The sequence below is a fragment of the Pleurodeles waltl genome, chromosome 11 (genome assembly GCF_031143425.1).
Source record: "Pleurodeles waltl isolate 20211129_DDA chromosome 11, aPleWal1.hap1.20221129, whole genome shotgun sequence".
NCBI classification, from domain to species: domain Eukaryota; kingdom Metazoa; phylum Chordata; class Amphibia; order Caudata; family Salamandridae; genus Pleurodeles; species Pleurodeles waltl.
Window position 1 is genome coordinate 625557705 of NC_090450.1, and position 26096 is coordinate 625583800.

Below are 26096 nucleotides of genomic sequence, written 5' to 3' on the forward strand. Positions count from 1 at the left end.
ATCTCCACTGAGCTGCCACTTAATTATACCATTTCAATGTATGTACCCAAGAACGAACAATAATTTCTCTGCAGCTCTCATCAAACGTACACTGCATTATTCATTCCACACACAAATGGCATCTCCATGGTCCCAGACAACTGATTCCACACATCCATGCCACAGGTAAACTGCACCCACTCCGACTGGCAGAGGCAGGTTTGATGGCAAAGAGTTTGAAAGTTACTCGTCTAGACCATTTCTATGCTCTGTGAAATTTTTGATAAAAATATACTCTTCTCATTTTATGCAACTTGTGAAAAAGCTTTCTGTGTATTCATTAAAATGTTCATGTGGGTAATATAAATAACCAAAACAGAGAAATGTTAGAAATCAGGCTAACAGTGCATCAAAGCTACAAACCAAAATATTACGTTCTCCGTTGCTGATCTCTTCAAGAAAAGTCAACACAACAGTAACACAACTCTGAATTTATGTTTTGGAAATATTTCTACAAATCCTAAGTGGCGATGATTGAGCATTGTACTTCTTCATTAATAATTATATTGCATCAAAGAGTTACAAAGTCTTAAAGCGTTTTGTGACTAAACATTCTTCATCAAATAGACTATAAGTAAAAAAATAAAACCTGTCTATACCATTTTACAATCCTAGAGTGGAATTCCTTCCTGATTATCGGATGAGTTCTTATCATTCCTACCAAAAGGGTGCCCAGGGAATTTTGCTTGAAATTGAATAATTAAGCTGAGACCATGTGACCGATGTTCTTGCCATTGCTTGTGCCAATCATTCTCCAAAAACTCTGTTTCCAAAACGTATATGAATACTTAAAACATTTATCATAAAATGAAAAAGAAATTGTGTGGAAATACTATGGCGGTAAAACAGTCTGCTGAACTTCTGACCGGGAGGTTGCTATTATAGTGGCTACCTCCCTGCTGGGTCCATTACGAGTTTTCTGCTAGGTCACCAGGCAGAAACCTGAGTTTCCACCCACTCTCCTAGTGGGAAACACCCTACAGCATTGCCTCTGGCCTGTAATCAAGCCCGCTGCAATGCTGTATGATGCAGGGTGCACTAGCAACCTCACAATGTTCACTGTCTGCAAAGACGGTGCTGGTCAGTGGTGGCCTCTGCACTGCTCATGTCAAAGTGCACCCATTTGTTCACAAGCCTTTTCGTGGTGGTGTTACTGCCATGAAATCGCTGGCAGAGAACGAAGTTGTAATCCACAGGGCAGCGCTACTTGCAGCGCTGCAATGGTAGATTAGGACCCCCACAACTTCCAGACCGCCAGGACAACTAATCCTGGCAGTGCTGGTGGTCCGACTGCGGTATGACCGCTGCGGTCATAATGTGGTGCTCGGACTGCCGCATTGGAGGTGGTCCCACGCCACCGCAAGTCTGGCGACTCGTAATGAGGCCCCATGTGTGCTCATGTGCACATGAAGTATCATTTTGCAAAGCTTTGCGAGAGACAGGCAGACAAATGGTATTGTGTGTGAGAGCGATGAAGTATTGAACATGCACTACTGTACGGGGCATATTATGCAACGACACATCATTGAGTTGAGTTTTGTAATATTGAACACTTAACATTATAATTTGAATTAAACTTTTTAACCTTTGCTTACTTCAGTGCTTAACTTGTGGTTTCCGGTGCATGGCACTGTCACTTATTTTTGAGGGCTTGCACTTATTTTTCTGTCTCAAGCATTTACTGCCAGCAAAAAACAGATATGGAAAAGATGGAGGAACAGAAAAATGAAAAAATGTCACAAAGGGAGAAGGCAGAAAGATGAAAGGGTGAGCTGAAGGGACAGGGAGCAGCTGTAAATGGATTGAAGAGGCGCCTACGTGGGTCTAGGCTTACAATGCCTAGGTATTCTGTGCTTGCACATTTTATTGCAGCAGCTGCCTGTTTCAGAGGAGAGGTTAGGCACCAACACCTTTTTATTTACAGATTGAGCACTGGCTTACTTTGAAAAAGTTTCCTCGTTCCCTTTACAAGAAAGTTTTTGGAAAAATTTGAAGATGCAGTAAAAGCCCATGAAAGAGAGTAATATATTAGAGAAGCATTGAGTCTACAAAATGAGTTTACACCATGTGGTGAAAACTGGAAATTAAATTGTGTATTTCTGATATGAAAGAATTCATAAAGATCTTAATTCACATGCTCACAACAGGAGTAGATGCATTTGCAATGCAATAGGTCTCACATTTGCGAGAATTAGAGCTATTGGCGTTGTAAATGCATAATTGGACTTTTTTGCCACTTAAATTGGTCAACCCTGTCCCATAATTTGGTCCTTTCGGGCCACATAATTCCACTGACCCTGCATATAACTAAAACACTTCAATTTACATGTTTATGTTTTCGCTTATTTAAGCAACAATTCAGAAATGCTCCCTGAACAGCATAGTGTAGCAAATACAATTATTGATATACCGTGTACTTTAAAAGTTTTGGTAAGTCTAAACCATTTCATCTGCACCTTTGTGCTGGGCATCAGGAATGAACTTGCCAGCCGCAGAGCACAGAAGAGGCAATAAATTCATAACTGCCCTTGTTGCAACTATAGCAGAAAGAAAAACTAAATTTTAAAATCACGAGAACAGACCTAGTTGAGCAATACTAGTGACAATAATGCCTAAAGTGGTGTGGCGCGTAAGAACTACCAGTTAAAAGTGGAGGTAAACCAAAGAAATCAGAAGACTGTATTTTTCTTAAACACAGAGAACCAGATATAAATGTATTTCTGCCTACAAAAAACAACTGCTATGTTCACCCTATATATGTTTTTGTAATAATAAATAAAATGCAAATGGAAAGGAGAACAATATAAAGAAGTCAAAAGGCAAACATAAAATAATTTACTCCATCCAAAGGAAAAAAACGAAATGGTGTGCATGAACTGACGTACCTCCACCACAACTTTACACCAATTATCATGTCAAACTCAAATGAATTTCTATGTGCCCTAAATAAATTTAAATGAATGCATACAGTGGTTTCCTAGAGTGCATAATAACTAAGAAAACTGGACTAGCCACTAATCCTAACTTCTGGAGCAGCTGAACGCAAAGCACTCCAACACCTCGTCTGGCGTAGTAAGCCATATATAAATGCAATAACAACTTCATCAAACTTGTGCGCAGAAACAAAGCATACAGACAAAAAACTTTTGTGGAAACATTGAACGGGGAAGTTGCCATATTTGTGGTGATTTAGAATGATAGTTTCTGAATGTAGGTGACTCTAGTTAAAAAACTGAAGTTTAAGGTGAGCTTCCCACCCCTCCCAATGGGAGCATCCTAACTATTTGCGATAATTTCACTTCTGAGACTACAACATTTCCCACTTTTTCAGAGTCCAGCTTCTACTGCAGGAAAGGGAAAAAGGGCTGTGTGCCTGTGGAACACGTGAAAGCATTATGACCCCGCGACTCCTCCTGAAAGAACTGCTGTGTGCGAACTACAACTTCCAGGCAGCACTGTCCATCTAAAGTCTGAGCCTGGCCTCTCTCTGTGGGACTATTCAATGTTTATGCCTGCAACCAGGGTCCGTTCCATCAATGTGCATGGGGTCTGCGCATTTATATAGTGTGAAGGATTCATTTTAGGTTGTGAACGAAAACAGGGTTGGCCAAAGCCCTGCACATTAGACATCTGCCATGTTAAGATCAGGCAGAAAGGTGATAGGTCGACACGGTTTCTTTGTAAAAAAAAAAAAATAGGCGATGCTCGGTAAACCGTAGCTGCCTTCTTCTGCATGCAAAGCGTTCCAATACATCTGATCGAATTTGCTATGTATGAAGCTTCAAAGCACCAGGACTGCGATGAAGTGCGAATGGGAGAGTCAGAAGGAAAAAGTAGTGCCCCCACACTAAAGTATATGGGCCATTGTGCAATAATCCATGTAGCAGGGTCAGTCTGCAAGACGGTACAAAAGAGCCTCAAAGGCAGGACAAACGTAAAACATTTACTAACAAAATATAGGGATTTTTGAAAGGATAGACCAGGAACTATTAAAAGTGATGGGTATGAGATGGGTGTGTTAAAAGCTCACAGAATAGATTGCTACAGGTCGAAAAGCAGAGCTTGCGCGCTGCTATGCTCGACCTAAAGACGTTACTGAATACGTATTATTAAGTATTTGTACTGATGAACTTTTGTTTTCACAAATTCACCTTTAGGTACACTTGACATACTTGAAACCTTGGACATATGGTAAGATGCCAAGCACTTATAAGAAACGTTTGGGGCAGCAGATTAATCAATGGTGCGGCAATTATTAAAACAAAATACTCCAGTGAAGTAGGCACCTATTGACAGAATTGCAAAGTTTGTTCAAACTTAAATGTCTTCGAAATCTAAATTTAAAAATAGTTTGATGCATTCTCAAAGGTAGCCCTTTGATGGCAGTAAAGGACTACATAAGAAGAATATGCCAGCGCTACCGCTTATCTGTTACCGTCCGTAAAAGTGAGTGGAATTGTAATTGTAATAATAGGTATTGCCACATCACTTTGTTTGCATTTTTATCCTTGCGCCACTTTTTGTTTGTGTATATTGTTGAAACTTTATATAGTAGCTCTTGGGATTAAGTTGCTTTTTGTGGACTTTTCGTGTGCTGTCTTGATGTGTCTTATTTCCCAGTTTCATTTTCACCCCGTCCCGTATGTTTTTTGCAGTTTGTTTGTCTTCCATGAGTGTGATATTTTGGCTTTTGTCGTCTCACTACATTCGGATGCACTCAACGAAGCTCCAGGTTTTGCTGTACTCCTTGTTTCTCTTGCTTATGTTTTGAAGCTGACTTTTAGCAAGACTTATTGTTTTCTTGGGAAGGGAAAGCATATGATAGGGTAGTAATGGATGAGTTCACTTAGTCAAGATTACATTTTTGAGGAGCAGTAGAATGTGATGAGATTTCATCAGTAGACTCTGTTGAGGTTTCATGAAGGAAATGATACATGTGAGAGGTGAGATGTTAATTCCCAAGCTGACCTCAGGAAGCAAGGATGTATTGGTATATGATGTCTAAGTTTAGGCAAGGCTTGAGTTGCCAAAATGTGAGACTTTTGCTCTGACCTTGCAGTTGGTCAAAGACAAGAATGCAGAAGAAACCCCGCTATCCAGGACACTGGCCACTCTGTCTGTGAAAGAATGTTAACCGTTTAAGCTTCTTTGACTTTCTGGAAGCATTGATTGAGCAATCAAAGGACTTGCTCAAAGGAAAGATGGAGCTGAGTGCAGTCCAACACAATTGTTACAACTGCAATACAGAGGAGAATGTCCCGCAGAATTATTTTATATTAACAATAACACTTTAATAATAGCTCAAAATACATAACTATATATTCAATAAATTAGAAACCAATAATGAAACACGCATTAATCAGAACACAAAATAACACAATTAAAGGGAGATGCAACATTGACACTCAAGTTACGCAGAGTATGTATAGTTGGCAATCATTTATTGATTGTGAAGTCTGCGTTGTTCATAGCCAAAAAGTACTTGGAAGATGGCTGTTGTCCCTCCCAATGTCAGTTACTCAGAAAACACTTTGTCGCAGATAAGTGATAACAAACAGCAAAAATCATATAAAAAGTGACACAATTCGGGAAACCTGTAATGTAAAAAAGCGTGAGCCTACCACATTAAAGTCAAGTGTCTATAAGTTCAGTGTTTCAAATTTATGTAACCATGAAAATATACTTTCTCCTGGTTTAGGATTAAGATCTACTGGCTTGTGGAAAACTGGATATCTGGTGATCTAGGAGTCCTAATAACTCTGGGACAACGGTTCCACAATCATAGGGGCTTGATACAGGCATTGATAGGAGTAAACAGTTGTCTGACCCGAAGAGACAGTTGATGTGTGAGTCCATGGGCACAATATCATCCACTAGAACCACGTAGGCCCTCTTTCAGCGGCTTCTGTCTGGCTGCTTATCAAGTCAGCTTGATTTATAGAGCTCAGGACTGCAATGGAAACTCACAAGACTCATGTGTGGCTCCAGATACTGTGTGCAGCATCCAGGCCATTGTTAGCTGGTGATGCTCCTTTCTGGAAGAGATTTGATATTAAGAGAGGGCAGATTGCAGTTCATGTAATGGTGTTCAAATGCAAAGTACAGGCTTTGGAAGCGGGAGACAGTGTACCAGCCAGGCATGCCTACCACTGATGACACCTAGTCTTGCATATTATAGGTTCTTGTGCACCTACTCTCTGGTCTGTGCTGATGGGTAGTGCCAGCTTCTTGGTGGTCTGTATCCATGTCCCTGAACTCCATGAGCCAATTGGGACTTCCATGCATGCAAGGTTATGAGCAGCAGGGCAGGCCAGCAGAAATTCATCCAGGCTCCATTTTTAGGGCCTGATTTAGAGTTTGGCAGATGAGTTACTCTGTCACAAACATGATGGATATCCTGTCCGCCATATTACGATTTCCATAGAAAATAATGGAATCATAATATGGTGGATAGGATCTCTGTCACGTTTCTGATGGAGTAACCCTGTCTGCCAAACTCTAAACAAGGCCCTTAGTTCTAGCCTCGAGGAAATGATCATCAAGAATCACAACATTCAAAACACAGTACAGCAGGTACTACACAAATGTGCATGGGTGTATATCTTTAATAAGCCAATGTGCAGCTTCAGCAATGTTTACACCCCTTGTTAATTAAGCACCAGCCTTCTGCCAATCACTGGCAGTGCTTCTCTCAAGTTCATACTTCAAAATAATCTATGTTTTCACTAACAAATATAAAGGGCCGAATGATCAGAACAGGAGCCTTGTGAGTCCTAGAGAATAGAGGCTCTTAAACAAATAAAGAAAACCTTTGAAAGATAACATTCAAAGTAAAAAAAGTTCACTCAAAATTTAAGAATCATTGCAGAAGGCAAAAAGTAGATAGATTCAATTTATTACCACTGATGTATACAAATAAATCCAAATTATAAATTCAGGTAACAATCTAACAATGGGACTGCTTGGTGTGAATCCAAAATCACATAAGTGAGCAAAAAGCCCCAAGAAAGTCACTAGCAAGTCTGCCACAGAGACAGAAAAAACAGAGAGAATGATATAGGGCATAGGGCCTTCTTGCTATCTTCTTTCTGAGCATCTCCATCATTCACCCAACTTTTTAACTACAAATATTCACAATCAGTTAAGTATAACCTTAGTACATGAGAAAGCCTAGTAAATACAGACAGCAGTCTAATCATAGGCAAAAACGCCAAGGGGACAAAATACACTAGGCCTGAATTAGATGCTGGCGGAGGGGGTTACTCCATCACATATTTGAAAGATATCCCATCCGCCATATTACAATCTCATTATAGCATATGGCAGTGGTTCTCAAACTTTTTCAACCCACGCCTCCCTTGACCGATTGGTCGTTGCCCACGGCTCCCCGTTACATGACTTTTTTTTTATAGCTTCTGTTAACAGCTTGCAATATTGCATATATTTTTTAAGACTCTTCAAGGACCTGGGCCTGACTAAAGAAGGACCTCTAGTAATGGATTGCATTGGACGGCAGCAATTGGCAAAGCCAACAGGTCTGGCTTTAATTTGCTAATGGAGTGGTTCTTAACTTGTGGTCAGAGGATCCTGGGGGTCAGTGAGGCCTACTCAAGGTGTCCACAACTGCTTTATAAAATTAAATATTAAAATTGATTAATTACAATTAAGTATATACAAATAAAAAGGAAAAAATAAAATTTGTAACTTTTTCTATATTTGCTTGTGAATTAAATAAGATATTTCTCTAATTGAGCATTTATCTGAAGTATACTTGTTTTGTATTCTGATGTTTTGAGGTTCAAATCACAGAAAATGCTCAGGCTGGTGGTCCCTGGCTTCCAATAATGACTCAGGGGGGTGTCCGGCTTCCAGTAATGATTCAGTGGGGGTCCACATATGTCAGAAGGTTAAGAACCACTGAGCTAATGCATGCAAACATGGCATATACAGCATGCAAACAAATTATTGCTTAAATGTTGTTTGCCTTTGTTACCACATTAAAGCCAGACCTATTGACTTTTCCAATGTTTTTTTGCTTTTGGTGTCAATTTTTCCTTGGCTCTGTCCTCTGTGTCCCACGTTTTTGCTCTTTATAAGGAGTCAGCAAACCTATCTCCCCATTTATAACAGATTGTGAAATACTCAAATACACCCAAATCAAGTCATAAAGCACAACCCTGTGCAAGTTAATTTATTTTTCAAAAAATTAGGTTTTAATCCTCATCTCTGATAACATATCGCTCATCTTTTTGGAGTATCCTAAGAGGATGACATTTAGTGTTTTTGCAGGGTAATACCATTGAAATAAACAGAAATTAAGAAATTCTGGGTTGAGGCGAGTGAGGCCACTGAAGTATATGGGATGCACTTTGCTTGTCTAGGAAGTGTAGACGAGTCAAACAAACCAACAAACTTAAAATGGTGAATTGTGGAGTATGAAAGCTACCAACTGAACCCCTTCACAAAAGAAACGCCCTTCCTCACCTCGGTGCAGAGTCTTCTTCGTCTCCCTGATATACTTGTCCGGGTTTCGGAACATCTTTCTTATCATCCTGCTAGTCCGACAGCAAGAGTAGCTGGGGACATTACTGTATACAACGTGCATCATGAAAGGTCAGGGCTGAGTCACTGCTCTGACCATGCCTAGGCGGCCAAAAAACATGGGCATACGAGCCTATGGAGAAGCGCCCATCTCCATCAGAAACTACTTTAATGTTCTTCAAGCCCGCCAAAAGGAAACCAGCAGAATGTGGCACTGCTCTGCATTGCATTGAGCTAGAAACGTGAAGGATATTTTGCCCTGCACTGAAGATTTTCGGTTTATAATTTTTCAGAAATGCCCATGAGAAATTTAAATATGGGATTTCAAAATTGAACAGTTAAACTGAAAACAACATCCATATATTACAAAAATGTAAAGGTATTTACTTTTACTACCTAGTTACTGGTGCAAGCGTCATCACTTCGGTTTCAAAGAATTTGATTTGGGAGAGACGTTGTTTTAAAAAGACAGCCACTTCATTTGCTGGTTAGTGATATAGTCCGCTCTCTAGATGTATGGTGTACAGATGGGAATACCTCGGATTGCATTGCACGAGTGCCGAGTCTAAAGGGGATGCAACAGCGGCCGACATAATAATAGAGAAGTGTTACCATTGAGCGGAAACGGAAGCTGTAAACAACGATGGTGATGGTGCGATTGTCAACGTTTTTCGTTAGTCAATTCCCCTCATAGATACAGTTTTTCTTTTAGGTATTGGTATAGAAAAAAAAATTATAGCGCTCCACCCAAGCCTAACCCAGTCCCCTCTACGTATCGATAAAGGGAAAGCAGTCTTTTAATATATGCTCGCTGCCTGCGTAGTTGGTAATAAAAAAAATTCTGGCTTACGCGTCAAGAATTTTCAATTCTATTAAGGACACGGAGGCGAGGATTATGCTTTCTCTTTCTTTACTGACTTAAATAGCAGCAAATCAAAAACAAGTAAACAGAAAAACTAAACATCCCATGATGCCTTACATATCATCACATGGTCCAATCCCCAAGCATGACCTCTGTCCATAAGTCCTTTGACCCTCTACGTTGCTTCCTCTTTCTTTGGTCAAAACAGATAAAGTTCAAAATGAATCAAAACTTCTTACGCCATCTCGAAAAACATGAATCCGGAACATTCACTCCTACCGGATAACCAGAACTTGAAGAGCTCAACTCTAAGGGAAACAGTCCCAGGAAGTAGCTACGCCCAAATCTTTCCATAAAGCCGAGAAATTTCAGGAATTCTTCTGATCAGAACCTATAAATAATAAACAGGAAGGTAATATCCAAGAGAATTGAACATATCTCTCAAAAAAATTATATTTCTATAAATGACAATAAACTGGGAGGGTAATATAACAATAGATCATCAATTTCAACCTTAATTTATAACTCGATATCATATTGTATTTAAGGGAGGGATAATCCTCACATCCGTGTCCTTAATAGAATTGAAAATTCTTGACGCTTAAGCTAGAAATATTTTTATTCTATGTCAGGACCGGAGGCTCCAATTATGCTAGTTTAAAGCTGTTCCATTACTACTGTGGCTACATCCAAGACAGGTTTGTGATAAAACTTACAAAAAGTATTTTCTGAAGACCAATCTGCTGCCTTCATAATGTCTTCTAAGCGGGAACCTAAAGCATATGATTTAGAGGCCATAGCTCCTCTAGCAGAATGAGCTCCAAACAGAGTGGTATCAATACCCGCTTCGTTCATTAACCATCTCATCCGTCTAGCTAAAGTAGCTGAGGTAACTAGTTTAAAAGGTTTTTGCCAAGAAATTAACAGTTGACCTTAAACATCCTGTCTAAACTCTTCTGTGACAACTTCATATTCCTTTAAACATTGGACTACACATAATTTAGAATTGTCTGGATATACTGGATAAGATACTGACCTGTATTTAGTTTTAGTCCTTCTTGTCACCGAAAATGTGACCCTATCCGGGGAATAAGCTCTACCAGCTAAGTCTAATGCTCTGACATCCGATACTCTTTTACAAGAGATGAGACATAAAAGCATGGTCAATTTAGCCGAAAGCTGCTTACGAGACAAAAACCTGTTGGCAGGCCAAGAATCTAAGAATTTTAGAATAACATTAACATCCCATAAAACAGAATATTTAGCTTGAGGAGGTTTAGAGAGACGTATACCCCTCAATAGTTTACAAATTAACGGATGTTCTCCAACGGGTTTACCATCTAGTTGGGAGTGCCCCGCTGAAACGGCTGATCTAAAATTATTGACCGTCCGGTAAGCTAAACCAGAACTTGCTAATTCTGCTAGAAAATTAACAATCAAATCAATATGTGCTTCCACTGGATTGGTACCTCTTCCATCACACCAACCAGTCCATCTGCGCCAAGCTGAAGCATATCTTTTATGGGTACTACCGGCCCAGGCCTGTTAAATGTACTCCGCAGCTTGTTGCAAAATGTCTGGGGTACTCCATCTTGACCTGAAATCAACCAGGCTAACAGAGTCAACTTCCCTGACAAGATCATTGGATGTTGAAGGCCCTCCAGACTCAAGAGAAGATTCTGACGAGGCGGAATGAGAAGAGGAGAGGCACAAGCTAAATGTAGAGCTATGGGGAACCAAGGTTGTGCTCTCCAAAAGGGCGTCACTAGAACAATCTCTGTCTTCTGTCTCCGAACCTGAGACAAAACCCTGGCAATCATCAGAAATGGCAGAAAGGCATAACCCCGAAACTGAGACTAATCCTGAAGAAATGCATCTGTCTTTTATCGCACAAGGGTCTGGATGCCAACTGTAAAATTTTGGTATCTGAAAATTGAGCAGAGAGGCAAACAGATCCACTTCGCAATTGCCCCATTCCTTGACTATCTGGGAGAAGATCAGAGGATCCAGTTTCCAGTCGCTGAAATCTGTCAGGTATCTGGAATTCCAGTCTGCTATAGTGTTCTCGTCCCCTGGAAGGTATTCTGCTATGATCACTAGGCGTTGTGTCAGACAATAATGCCAGAAATCCTTGGCAATCTCCGCCAAAATTCTGGATTTCGTGCCCACCAGTTTGTTGACATACCTTACTGCTGATACATTGTCCATCCGTAATAGTATGCAACAGTCTGTCTTCTGAGGGGATAGACTCTTTATTGCAAAGGAACCCACCAGAAGTTCCAGGCAATTGATATGCAAAGTTTGTTCCCATTCTGACCATCTGCCTCCCGTCACTAGAGAGTTGCAGCGTGCTCCCCATCCCCATCGGCTGGCATCGGATTCTATCACCACCTCTGGGTGAGACCTGAAAATCGCTCTGCCATTCCAGGCTTCCATATGGTGAAGCGACCATTGAATCTCCGATCTTACCTCAGCAGTCAACGGGAATCTGTTCCGAATAACTCAGACCCTGTTGAAGATGCCTGATCTCGAGTCTCTGCAGAGCACGATAATGTAAAGGGGCAGGGAAGATTGCCTGAATAGACAAAGCTAACAAACCCACTATTCTGCTATAGTCCTTAAAGAAACGGTCGGAACGGTCAGACCCGATCTCAGTTCCCTTTTGATGTTGCAGATCTTTTGAGAGGGAAGAAGGAGCTGACATAGAATAGAATTTATCAGAAAACCCAGGAAATCTATCACCTGAGTCGGTTTCAACAATGACTTCTGCACATTGATAAGGAAACCTAAATCTTGCAGAAGACTGAAGACAGAAGTCCAATTCAAGTGAGATAGGAGGACTTGAGGGGACCGAGCCATCAGAAGGATGTCGTCCAGATATATGATTAATCTGACTCCCCTAGCTCTTAGGCATTCCATCACAGGCCTCAGTAGCTTCATGAAGCACCAAGGGGCTGATGACAGACCGAACGGGAGAGCAAGAAACTCCAAGCACTGATCTTTCCACTGAAATTGAAGAAACCTCCTGTGAGGAGGGAAAATTGGAATCGACAGATAAGCATCCTTTAGGTCCAGATGAACCATCCAATCTCCTTCTAACAGAACATCCCTTAACATGTGGATGCCCTCCATCTTAAAGTGTTTGTACAGAATCCAATGATTTAAATCCTTTATGTTCAAGACTAAACGGTGTCCTCCCCCTTTTTTGTCTACTACAAAAATAGGACTGAGTTAACCGAAAGAGTGAGGGGAAGCAAACTGGATGGCCCCTTTGTCTAACAAGGCCTGAACCTCTTTGTCTATAAAATCTTGATTTGCTAGGGAAAAACACATCTGTAGAGGTGGAGAGAGCTGCCTGGGAGTACTGATAAACTCTAGGCGAAATCCCCTGACCGTTTGGAGAATCCATGGATCTCCGGAGATCCTTTTCCAATTTACCAAAAACAGGGCCACTCTGCCCCCAAGTTTGACTTGAGAAAAATGAACAATGCTCACCTGTGAAACTTGTGTCTTGTATGGCTCCTTGTTGCCCTCTGCGAGATCTTCTGCGGAAACGAGGACGTCCTCCTCTGGGGCGAGTGGGATAGAAGGTGGAATCCTGTTCACCGTACCAACCACCTCTGCGTCTGGGATAATAGTTTTGGGGACTACTGAATGTTCCTCGGCCAGGCATGGGTCCTCCGTAACGACCGGCCCTGACAAAAAGGCCTCATCTAAATACCTTTTTGAGAGACATTTGTGCTTTGTCTAGCGAAGAAAATGTGGAACAAAACTTAGCCAAATCCTTAATAAAAGATGATCCGAAAAGGAGTCCCTCGGCCGAAGGACCCGCCTCTGAGGTTGCTAAATCTGACAACTTTGGGTCAATTCGCATTAAAATAGATTTCCTGCGTTCTGCAGAAATAGCGCAATTAGTGTTTCCTAGAAGGCAAATGGCTCTTTGGGCCCAACCGATGAGAACGTCTGTGTCCACAGAAGATCCTGACTCTTTAGCTAGATACGCCGTCTCAGGGATCTTGGTCAAAGGACCTGAAGGTTCCAAAAGTTTGTCCTGGCAACTACGCCAGGATCTATCCAAACCTTTTTTGGGGTCCTTCGCAAACTTTCTCATGAATGTGACCATAGTAGGATCTATTTCCGGGGTATCAGAAACCTTGCCCTCTAAGTCTGGTCTGAGACATTCGGCTTTTAGTCGAGACCGGACTTCCTTATCAAAACTTTTCCTTAGGTTAGATTGAACATACTGGGCCACCTCAGGAGGAGGAACCCAATTGGAAGCTCTCGGGTCTATGATTTCTGTGGGATCAAAGTCTAAAACCTGACAAGGCGGGCTGCTTTTTAGCTCTCTTACTAGGAATCGGAGTATCCGAGTCTTCCGACTCTTCAGAAGAGGAATATAATTATGTTCCCCACCACGCTTCTTACAAAGTTTTTCGAAGGCGTCGGCGTGAATTCCGCTATCATCGGCTCTAGACTCCAGTTTTTTTGCCTAATCTTTAACTTTTTAACCTTCGGGTTGAGGTTGTTGTCCTTGCACCCAACCCTGGGAACGTGCGTAATCAAAAGGTTGCCCTGAAAAGGGACCCAAGGCTCTCTACAGGGCATCATTTACTGATTGCTGGACCCTAGTATCAAGGGCTTCCACTAAATCTACTTCCAGCTGATTGCCCAACTCTTCAGTGTAGTATTCTGCCTCCTGGTCATCCCACTGAGCCATGACCAAAATATCAATGTGCAATAGTCTTAATAAATGAAAATATATATAGTAAGATAACTATTTTATTTTGCTTTTGAACATCCTTGAATGTGCTTTGAAAAGCAAGGGGGAGTGCAAAAACCCCAAATCAGGCAAAGAAAAAAGTGCCCCAAATAAAGTGTGGAGGGAGCTGCCTGATGGCACTCTCGGCAGAAGCCTAATCAAACATTTACAACCAAAGCTACTTTCTTCTATAGCTGGGCGTCAGGGAGCACACGCAGTAAGGCCAGGAAGAACCAGAACACTTGCGCTACAAATCGACAGGCCAATCGATTCCAGGGAAGGAAACAGACTGGCTTGTGTCAATGCACGCGTGTGCACGGGCAACAGAAATGAAAAGGAGACTGCGTAGAACACACAGCTCAACTCCCGCTCCCACTCCACAAAAATATAATGGGCATAAAAACTATCGGCAAGCCAAAACAAAATTAGGGCGAGACGCGCTTAATATAATACAATGAAAGCACGCTGAATCGCGATGCTTATGTAAAGCAATAAACAATAAATCAATGATACAAACACATTACAATCATAGAGAGAACATTTTAGTATACTTATCTGCTGCGAAGCAGCAAAGAAAGAGGAAGTGACGTCGAGGGTCAAAGGACTTATGGACAGAAGTCATGCTTGGTGATTGGACCATGTGATGATATGTGAGGCATCATGGGATGTTTAGTTCTTCTGTTTACTTGTTTTTGATTGGCTGCTATTTAAGTCAGTAAAGAAAGAGAAAGCATAATCGGAGCCTCCGGTCCTGACATAGAATTGGGTACGTCTGGTTGAGGATTTTCTTATTGTTTTTTTTTAATTGGCCAGAACGGCAACACAGTTTCTGTGTCTAAATGGTTTTGACTAACTCTCTTTGTCCTTCTGTCTCCGTGCAGGTTAGTGTGCAAAAGCTCACGACATTCATTTAGAGTGTTGAAACTTGTGCACTGTGAGCTGCATAGGTGTGCACTAGGCGAGGCAGAAAGGGCACTACCTAGCTGCGCACTGGGTCTGCACTCCAGAGGCTGGTGTAATTTAGCTCAGCAACTGCGACCGTGGCATCCCTGTCTGGTTTTGGCGGCGCACTGAGATGCTGCGGTACACAGTTTGGGAACTACCGGCCTATGGGGTTTGTAATACGGCGGATGGGATATCTGTCACATTTGTGACGGAGTAGTCCCTCTGCCAGGATGTAAATCAGGCCCACAGTGGAGCAATCAAGGGTATCCCCAATTCTAGGGTACACCAAAAAGATTCCCCACAAGAACACCAGTCTGCTGAGTGGAACCGTAGGGCCATAAGAACCCTCAGACCACACTAGAAATATGAAAAGTTAGGAATACCTTCAGGGCAAAAAAAATGATTGCATAGATGAAACTGCTCAGATGCGCAAAGCTTTTTTTTCCTTTCAGAATGTTTAAAGAAGTTCCAAGGAAAGGCGTGTTAAGACTGCATGTAATGTTTTTAGTCCAATTGTGTCAATGTTTTCAAACAAACTATTACCGTCAATTGATTTCTGCAGGAAAAGGGAATGGGCTTTGTAAAGCTGTTGGAGCAGTATTTGACTGCTTTGAATAATATCTTACTTAATTTGTTAGTCATGAAAATGGTTTCTAAGCAGTAGTTATCTTAGACAGAGAAAATAATTTTGTTTCTAGTGCTGTGTGCTATGTTGATAGTGATTATGGGTCAGTGAGGGATTTGAAATGTTGTTGCTGGTGATGTGTGCTATTTTGAGAGTGACTAAGGGGCAGTGAGGGTTTTGAACTTAAACAGTGTTTTTTAAATAGTTTGTGGATATTTCTTTTGTTGGCATTCACTTCTAATTTTAAAGTCCATTGACTTCTTCTTTGTCTTTCTTAAACTTGGGCTAAATTACAAGTTTAATAATATTTATACATAATACCTGTGACAGGTTTTCATGTGAAATGTGTTTCCACAGCTTCTAGCTTTATTTCCTGTACAACATTCAACCAACCTTGCTTCTAATGAGCAGTCATAACCTTTACACTTTGAGAGGCTTGGACTACTGAATGGAGGGACAATTTGTTTCAGCTAACAGGATTTTTTCAAATTCTTTATTGTTGGGTTATGCTTGTGATTTTCTGAATTGTTACTTAGTTGTGTAATGGGGCAGTAACACAACTTAACTTGAAGTATCGTTACTGGATGGATAGTAGCTTTTGAACTGGCATGACTGCTTTAGCTTGAACTATGGAAGACCAAAACTTGGTCTTTACACACATTTTGAAAACATCATTTCCTGATGCAATATGGGGTCAGAGACTTAGTTTGAAACATATTTCAGGCATTGGGATTATGAATACTATCTACGGTCCCTTATGACAAGCGTATTTGATATAGTTGGTAAAAGCCTTAAGAGCTAATATGCAGAGGCAGTCAAATCCATTAGAAGACAATTTTACTTTTCTCTGTTAACAAAGATAGTGATAGAAACTTTGTTGACTCAATGTAGGTATTTTCTCGTCCATGCCTCTCAATATTGCAAGTGAACTGAGTGACTAGATTTATGGAAACGGAGGAACATGGATGAATCACAATTTATGGCCGAGGATGTTGTCATGTCCAGTTGGTGTCTGTGTGATATGCTTTTTGGGCCTAAAAAGAGCTGGATTATTTTAAAGGCAAAGGGCCAGATTTAGAGTTTGCCAGATGGATTTCTCCATCACAAACATGATAGATATCTTGCCCTCCTTGTTACAAGCGGATTTTATCATATGACCTTTGTAATAAGGCAGACAGGGGTATTTCCTCAAAGATTCCTTGCATGAATATTTGCTCCCTCTGTGTTTCTCTGGAATAGAATTATTATTTAGAATGTAACACATTCGTATCAGAAAGGGAAAACACATTTATTTGCATATATTGCTTTATGATTTTGTACATTTTGAATTTGCATTACCTATAACATCTGTGCTATACTTCTCTAAGCCTCCCTTGTCCTTTCAAAGCCTGCCTTTATGTGCACATTTGTATTAAAACCCCTTTCTGTGTTTCTCACCAAAAGCATCTGATCATGTAGTCAAACAATGATAATGTTGCATTTTATTTTGTTTCAGAAGTCAATGCTCTTCTTGCTCCTCATGGATTTCGGCTGAACAATACCATCACTCCTCCTCCAAGTTACATGAATGCACTTAAAGTGCTGTCAAAACCTTTGGAAAACAGCCAGACTCCTCCACCCAGCTACCTGGAAGCATTAAGGATTTTGTCCCGACCTGTCATTGTTCATGTACCTGCAGCCACCCATGCGGAGGAGGAAGAACTTATTACAAGCAAACTTATTGAAAAACAGGATCAATAATGTGATCCATTATGGTTGCAATCGCATATGAAAATTTGGAGGATGTTCAGTTTTCCTTTAAGCTACAAATGCTGAGAGCTTTGGGAGACATAGCACTACACATCAAACAATAGCCAAGTCATAAGGTTTACAGTTATCAATGGTTAAGAATGGAGAAATTACTCTTCTCAGTGGTACAATGAACAGTCTGTTTTGCCCCATTGATACATTTTATTTTCTTATTCCTCAAGGTCGAGGTGATAGAATCTGGCTAGCGTCTTCAATAATTGCTCGATAAAGATTAATTAACCTGTTACTTCCATTTTCACAGGGATTTTATACTCTCACTAGAACATCCCTAGTTACCACAAGGGCAGCGATTGCTTAATAGTGCATGGAGTAAATGTCAATTATGACTAAAGGACTGCTGTTTTGATTGCGAAAGTTAAAACCTGGAGATCAAATTTATTAGCAAACATTGAAAATCAATTATTTATTGAATGGCTAGCCTTCTCCACTTGTTTATCTGAAAAAGAAAACTAGAAATAGATAAAATCAAATCTTTGGTAAAAGGTGTTTTTAAGAAAATTCAATTTCTATGAGATCTTACAAAGTATGTATAACATTATATTTCAATTTCTTTGACATATTAAACTGCTTTTAATGAATATAGAGGTGTTAAGTTACCATAATTTGAATTGACTAAATATGCTAAATTTTGGGAAAATTATGCAAAATTCCACACAATTACACAAAATGAAAATCTGCCATTTAACACTGTTTATTTTTAAAAATGTGTGCTTCTGTCAGGTTTCTATGTCAGGACGCAATGTGTGGTATGAAAAGGAGCACAAAAAACGCAAGTGGCTTGAGCAGCAGATGCACAAGTGTAGCCATTCTTCATATTCTCAAGAGCTCATGGTAAGGTTGTGCCACAAAATGCATGTGTTTACATGAAATGGCAGAATGGCATATTTTGGACAACTTTGTGTAACAGATGTAACACAAAATTCCCCAAATTATAGCAATTATGTTGCATAATTTAAATTTCCCCATCCAATAAATTACCCACTTGATTGGATGCAGAAAAAATAAATCTATTCACTTCTGAAAATAAGATTGGAGAAGGTAGTTCAAAATGTTTTCAAGTACAGTGCAGATGAGAGACAAAACAACACTGACTTCATGCTTACCAGAAGACATAAGCAATCACTGGAAGAGATCTCAGAAGGGAAACCCCCACAACACTGCATCCATTATAAAAGATGTCTACCAGAAAACCTTGCCCAAGTGTCAGTATAGGTTTGTGGAAGTGTTTTTGAACACTCATAAATAGAAATGTCCTTGTCCTTTACAAACTGAGGGGGTCATTCTGACTTTGGCGGGCGGCTGAGGCCGCCCGCCATAGTAACCCCGTCGGAAGACCGCTCCGCGGTCAACAGACCGCGACCGTCATTCCGACTTTCCCGCTGGGCCGGCGGGCGACCGCCAGAAGGCCCCCCGCCGGCCCAGCGGGAAAGCCCCTTCAACAATGAAGCCGGCTCCGAATGGAGCCAGCGGAGTTGAAGGGGTGCGACGGGTGCAGTGGCACCCGTCGCAATTTTCAGTGTCTGCAAGGCAGACACTGAAAATCTTAATGGGGACCTGTTAGGGGGCCCCTGCACTGCCCATGCCAGTGGCATGGGCAGTGCAGGGGCCCCCAGGGGCTCCACGACACCCGTTCCCGCCATCCTGTTCCTGGCGGTAACAACCGCCAGGAACAGGATGGCAGGAAGGGGGTCGGAATCCCCATGGCGGCGCTGCAAGCAGCGCCGCCATGGAGGATTCCCTTGGGCAAGGGTAAACCGGCGGGAAACCGCCGGTTGCCCTTTTCTGACCGCGGCTTTACCGCCGCGGTCAGAATTGCCCATGTAGCACCGCCAGCCTGTTGGCTGTGCTACCTCTGGCCATAGACCGCCAAGGTCGGAATGAGGCCCTGAGTCTGCTGTCTCAAGGTAGAAGAGAGAAAAACAAGTTCTAAAAGGCCAGATCCCAGAGAATCAAATGTGTAAGTTGAACACTGAAAGATTAAAGGAAATGGTGCTCTGTTGAAAACAATGCAGAACTTTATCACATGATATACATCAGGCATGGGTGTTCCCTGTTTGTTAAAATATTTCAAACTTTGAGACATTTACTTAACATAGCACCTTGAGTGGATTTGTTTACCAGTGTTAGTTTTTTCCTGGTGACAGATTCCATGACTATAACGCGTTTCCCTCGATGGACCGTGAGACGTGTTAATCCCCTAAGGATTCTGGTGCTGACATACTGCTAAATATTCTTAAGTGAACTATCTGTCAATCTTACTGGGAGTCTGATGAGTGTGAAAACAAAAGCTGCAAGATGTTAATTGTTTTTAGCACACAACATTTAAATACCTGTAAATGACCTGCACAAGTGTGGGCAGCACAAATTAGGCACATTTGTTGGCAATTCTAAAGTGTGAAGGAAACAAAGATTTTAATAGGAGCAAAACAATCAAGTCAGTTTACTTGGTGATGCAGGAATGATAAATATTTGCAGAAACAACATTTCTGTGAGTAATTAATTGTGCCTCATATATTTTAACAGTAAAACTGTGTGTCTGTGTATGTTTAGTTACCATCTCAATAGAACATGGGCAGTGTGTAAATGACAGCTCACTGGCACACCATGCTTTAGTAATATATTTGAGACAGCGTGTTCCACAATGCACCACAGTCTACATACCACACCCATGTAACTCTTCTGCTGAATGGATGTGGCTCATTTGCTACACTTGCTCTTTGTTTGACGCTTGTATTTTTCACAATTCACATACTTCAGTGATGTAAATTTGATATCAGCACCCCAACTCTGAAAATTGTTCCAGCTACACTAGTTGTTTTTTTCCCTTGCACTGATAGTAGTTCGATAAATTACATTAAAAATAAACTAGGAAGTCTTTGTCTAGACTTGAATATAAAATTGGCCCACTTCTTCTTCACCTGCATTAGTTAGGATAATGTTTTTGGCACAAAGATGTATTTGTGTGTAGAGGTATCCCATCTGCGTATTGTTGACATTCCAAAATGTAAAAAAATAATCCTTTATCCTTTAGCCAAGTCCGACTCACCTGATGACCTTAAACACTACTTGTTTCATATGTAAGATGCTGAGAAAAGCTTGTCTCAGAGGAGAAAGTACCACTACCTTAAGAAAAGCATGCCGGATTATCAGATAATTAAACATATTTTTCCTCCAAGCGTGCTATAGGGATATAAAGCAAGTGGCTAGAGCCCATATGGGGCAGGGTGCCCCAACCCTTCATAATGTCTCGAACCCTACAATGGGGGGCATTAAGCTAAAGGCCAAGGCCAATGAATATATGTGAGATATAGGAGACTCAGGGTCCCTCTACACATTCTGCAGTGGGCCTCATCATTGTGCATTATGTCACATGGTGTTTGTGTTAAACTAAACCATTACAAAGCAAAATATTTGTAAAAAGCTAATATACTCCTTCCAGGAAGAATATAATTCAAACCCTAATAAGAAGATAATTCCAGGTGCCCCTTAAATATTCTATACTTTGACCTCGATGTGGAATACTTATACTGTAGTGGATTCTAAAGAGAAATGCTTTTCTTAACATAACTTATAAAAAAGTAATCCTAATATAAAATCTGTTTGTCCCACTTACAGAGAGCTTTAGCAAACAGGCCTCTTGTCCAATCCTGGAGTGGGTTTTGTGCATGCTCCTTGCTCATGATTCAGTGGCATTTTTAGTCTATTTTAGATCTCTGCTCCCCATTAATTGTTTTCCTCTCTCTTGTGTTTGACCGAACCAGGGATCATTTCAATGTCACTGCGTTTTGATTGGAGGAATTGTATCCTTCCAAACTGATGTCAGGATGTCACTTTGCAGTGCATATGACAGTAATTGTAATTGTATTTATATAGCGCTTACTACCCCAGGTGAGGCATCGAGGTGCTTTTCGGCAAACAGCACACTACTCTGGAACCCAAAAGGATTAGTGTTGGGTAGTATAGGGAAATATGAGTACATTATTAGTATTAGTATGAGTTAATTTGAGCGGAGCACATGTGAGTTTGTTTTGTTGGATTGAATAGAGTAATGGAGGGATAGAGGAGTGAAGAATCTAGAAATGTTACTTGGGAATTTATAGCAATACGATGAGGCTTGGGATGAGTAAAGGAGAGATGGAGGGAAGAGTCTGTAGAAAGGGGTTAGGGAGATCATAGTAGTAGAAGGGGTTTTGGATGAGTCAAAGGTGAGATAAATGAGCGAGAATTTAGTAGGGTTTGGGAGATCATAGTAGTAAACTGGGGTTTGGGGTGAGTCAGAGAGTGGGGATGTAGGGTAGATTGATAGAGGTATTGGGTGATGGGGAGACAGAGTAAAGCTTGAGAGAGTACTTTTTTTTTGCTCATGTACACTAGGAGTAAAGTAATAAATAAACAGATATGTAAATACATAGTAAGGGAATATATGTGTAAGAAATATAATAATGGATAAAATGTTTTCGTTTCCGTTTAATCTCCCTTGTTCAGTGTCTTCCTGCACGTCCTTCTTTTAACTTGACCACTTTTTCCTCTTAAAAGAATACCCCACTAGCATCCGCCTGCACCCATCCCCCTTATGATGTAACTGCTGTCCACTGCATCCCACTATACATGAGTATGCGTGACAGTCATTTGTGTGGGGTCAGGAGAAGCGCTGACAAAGCCAGTAGGCCTGCTCTGTTGTAGCAAGGACACAATTGCTTGGCTTTGTTAATGCTTGTTAATCTACATACTCAACCTGCCTGACCTTCATTTGAATATAACATATCTTCCTTCTTCCATTTTTCTGACCGAAAGATTCTGAAGGTAGAAAACTGTAAAATGATAGATCATGAAGGCTTAACTTAGGAAAGTGGCTGGACTAGCAAGTCAAGGAAATTTAATCTTATAAAGCTAACTGACTGTATATCCGTCCTCTCAGCCTATTTGAGCCATTCATGTAGCAGGCTCCATCATCCTCTTTAAGTATCCTGAATACACTCTTATACCCTAGAGGTGGTTGTGGATATAGGAGCCATATTTGTGTGCTTTATTTGTATCCATTTCTGTTATCCTTATTTTTTAAATAGACTCCTATTATTACTATAATTTTAAATCCCTTGTCCCTATTGTTATCATTTTGAGGTACCATGGCTAACAAAGATGTGTAATTTTCATCAAACTTGATTTGTACATTTACTTAATTTATCTTGCATGTCTAGTGTCCAGTGTCCACCTGAGAGATATAACCCTTTATTTTAGTACTTGGAAAAAGGCTATTTTCCCATATCCACCTGTGAAAGCAGCCCTTTTGATTACTTTGGCCATACCTCAACTGCCTAGGAAATCTCAGTACACCAAATGTACATCCGGTCATATATCTCAAGCATCACAGACCACATAGCATGGTGCAGAGTAATGAAGGATAGTTTCAACAGAGGAGTTCCCAAGAAGGGGGCATGAAGGAATGAGGAATGTCATGAGGAAGACTAGGTTAATGAAGAAGACTGAGTATTGCAGTCCTTACATATGCAAAGATGTACCAAGCAGGCAAACTCACTCCAGGCACCCATACTCGGACACAACACTGAATGGTTAGAAAATGCCAGGCCAAAAAATGGTGCATGCCAACTCCCACAAGGAGCAACCTGACACCTTGGCCTCAGAGGTCACGAGGAGGCCAAAGCCCAGACAATCAGAAAAAGCTCCAGAAGGGAACACCAACAGTGTAGTCCTTGCCATTCCACAATGAATAATTCAGTGGGTAGAACAACCGTGGGCAAGAGAGACAGATACAGAGAAGGACAAAAGTGGATTAAAAAAAGATCCAGTCCCACATAGCACAAGCTGAGGTCAACAAGTTATAGTACGTGTATGGAGCGAACTGTATAATAGCAGAAGACCAAGAAGAAGACAAGAGAAGCAAAATCACCCAGAAGCCAGGGTAGCTACTGGAGCAAAACAGTAATATGGAGCAGAAGTCAATGAACCTGGCACCAACAAGAATAACCTCACTATGTATGAGGGATAATACCTCCAGAGCAGTCAAAGTCTCTAAACAATGGTACAAAGTAAGGAACTGCATTAAAAATGTCTACAAACTAAAAAATAACTTTTTGGATCAGTGTCTTAAAAAGTAATGGTCCCAAGAAAGACCTGGAAGGGCAGGGACTGCACATATTCAAGAACAGACATGATATAGCTAGTGCAAGCTACAGATACCTGTAGCCAAAATGGATGAAGAGAAGTACCCAGCTCCCCTATACCTAAAATACAGGAATAGCCAGTGTGCAACATTGCCATTAGCTCTCCTATTCTGGAAGCAGTTCCTAAATTAATCGTCTATAACGTGGTACCATCTGTATGAAAACTAAACACAGGGGAAAGAAAACCTTGCAGTTTTGCAATGGAAACATGCCACCAGAACAAGCACCCTGTGTGGAAAAAGGAGGAGAACAACACCTAGAATACTAGAGTGACACCCTAGAAAAAGTGAGTATCACAAAACAACAGCGGTTTGGCTCTGGAATCTAAACCTGAAATTACCAGGGTGAATACAGGGAGACAGCAGTGAAGTACCAGCACCAGGCAGAGCGGGGTAATCAATCAATGAGGCAAGCTACACTCCAACAATGGAGGAACCAGCAAAAGGCAGAAAGAAGCCAGAATGTGGGTTCAGAGGCACCTAGCTTTGTAGTAACTAAATGTTGGATACCAATTGGGGATTACACAATTCTATTTTGCCATATCCCACTGTTCTTAAACATATGCAATTCAGGTACATGGAGATAAAAGATTAATCCTTAACTTATTGAAAGAAATGGAACACAATAACTAAAGGCATGTGTCACAGCCGAGGGACAAACCCTGGTCAAGATACAGTAAGCTTAAACATGGCTACCAAAGAACACTGAGGAAACTGTACGGCTAGAAAAAAAACAGTTGAACCTTCAAAGAGCCTTGTAGCCCATAGAACTGCCACATCACCACATTTGGATTGGCTATCACAAGCAGGAACATCTACCTAAATGACAAAGGACATACGAACATGCAGAAGAATATGTGCCTAGGGTAAGTGCACATTCACCAGATGACCAACGTGGTGCCAAAGACCAGATGGGGAATGCAACCAACACCAAGGCACTCTAGAAGCAACCTCAGAAGAAAAAAAGGCAAACAGACCCTACCCATTTCCAGATTAGCACAAACAACTCCATGACATAAAGCACACTCTAACTCTGCTGTAGCAAACTAAGCGCAATAAAAGCAGATTTGAATAGCAATAAGGGCAGCGTTGCGAGCAGGCATGAAGCGTGTTCTACAATCTCTCACCGGACGGATGTGTTTATGCGGATGGACATAGAAAGGGAATCAACAATATTAAACAATTTATATTTCTGTAAAGTCCATTTGGCCACACATTAAGGACCAAGATTCAGAAATTAAAGTCAAGTGGTTTATTTCCAATCAATAATCTATCCAATGTATATGCAGGTCATGAAAATGTTGACAACATACAGAATTACAGCTTGCAAACTGAAATATTGCAATTGTTTCAGTCTCATCAAATTAAGATACAAAATAACGACAACCTCAGCAATACAGAAATGAGACTTAGAGATAGGTGTTCTATAAAGAAACCCCTGTGCTCTCTTCTGAACATGAAATGATTCTAAAGTCATCTAGTCAGCATCCTAAGTCAGGAATTCGAATGGTTGGAATGGAATCCTAAGGAAATGTAGAAATGCGAAAATGTGTCAGCCTAGCGAAGACTTCAGTAGAAGCCCTAAAGAGAAATTCATGTGTTTAGCATGAAGCTTTACACTTGCCTGAATAAAGGAAAGCATAGGTATGTACACCTTGAAGTCTAAGGAAAGTTTGCCTTAACTTCTAATAGCAACATTAATTAAAACAGACAGAAACTTTAACATAAGGTTTATCTGCTTCCTCCCCTTCAAGGACCAATCGGCTTTGGATCTATCATCTGTATTCACAAAACTACCTGAATTTCTAATCCCACAGAACTCAGACAGTTATTGAGACCTTGGATATTATGTATTCCTGGAACACAATGAATAGGAGGCTCAGCTGCTCATTAAATCTCCACATGGCTTGCCAAGATTTATTCTCTCATAACTTACTATCAGCACACTAATGCCTAAGACAATACTCCTTTTTTATTAGCTATAGAAGCATTGAAACGCTCCTGCAAAGGAAAAGAACACACTATCTAAGTAAAACAGATTTTTTAAATTAAGGCCTTCAGGAAGTTAAGTTAGCATGAATTTAACTAAACATTTACTGTGCGTTTTGAATATATGGTTATAGATGCACATGTTAACTTTCAGAATAAACATGAACATGAAGAAGAGGATTAGATTTTACTTCAATAAATGCAACTTAATTAATGCAAAATGTGAATAATAAATACATGTAAGCACTTTATATGAACATTAGAATGCATGTTTATAAAACTTCAGTCTTTCAGTGATTACTTTACATTAATGCATTTTAACACCCATCTACGTTAATTATATTAA

At 40.7% G+C, this 26096-nt stretch overlaps 1 protein-coding gene across 1 annotated transcript in view; it reads left to right on the plus strand.

Moving 5' to 3' along the window:
• LOC138265937 (CD5 antigen-like) overlaps window positions 1-18138 on the plus strand; it is a 643904-nt gene extending 625766 nt beyond the window's left edge. The window contains exon 8 of the mRNA XM_069214135.1: window positions 17267-18138. Coding sequence (XP_069070236.1) covers window positions 17267-17511 — 245 coding nt within the window. The 3' untranslated portion in view covers window positions 17512-18138. The remainder of the gene's footprint in view (window positions 1-17266) is intronic.
• The last annotated feature ends 7958 nt before the right edge of the window (window positions 18139-26096 follow it).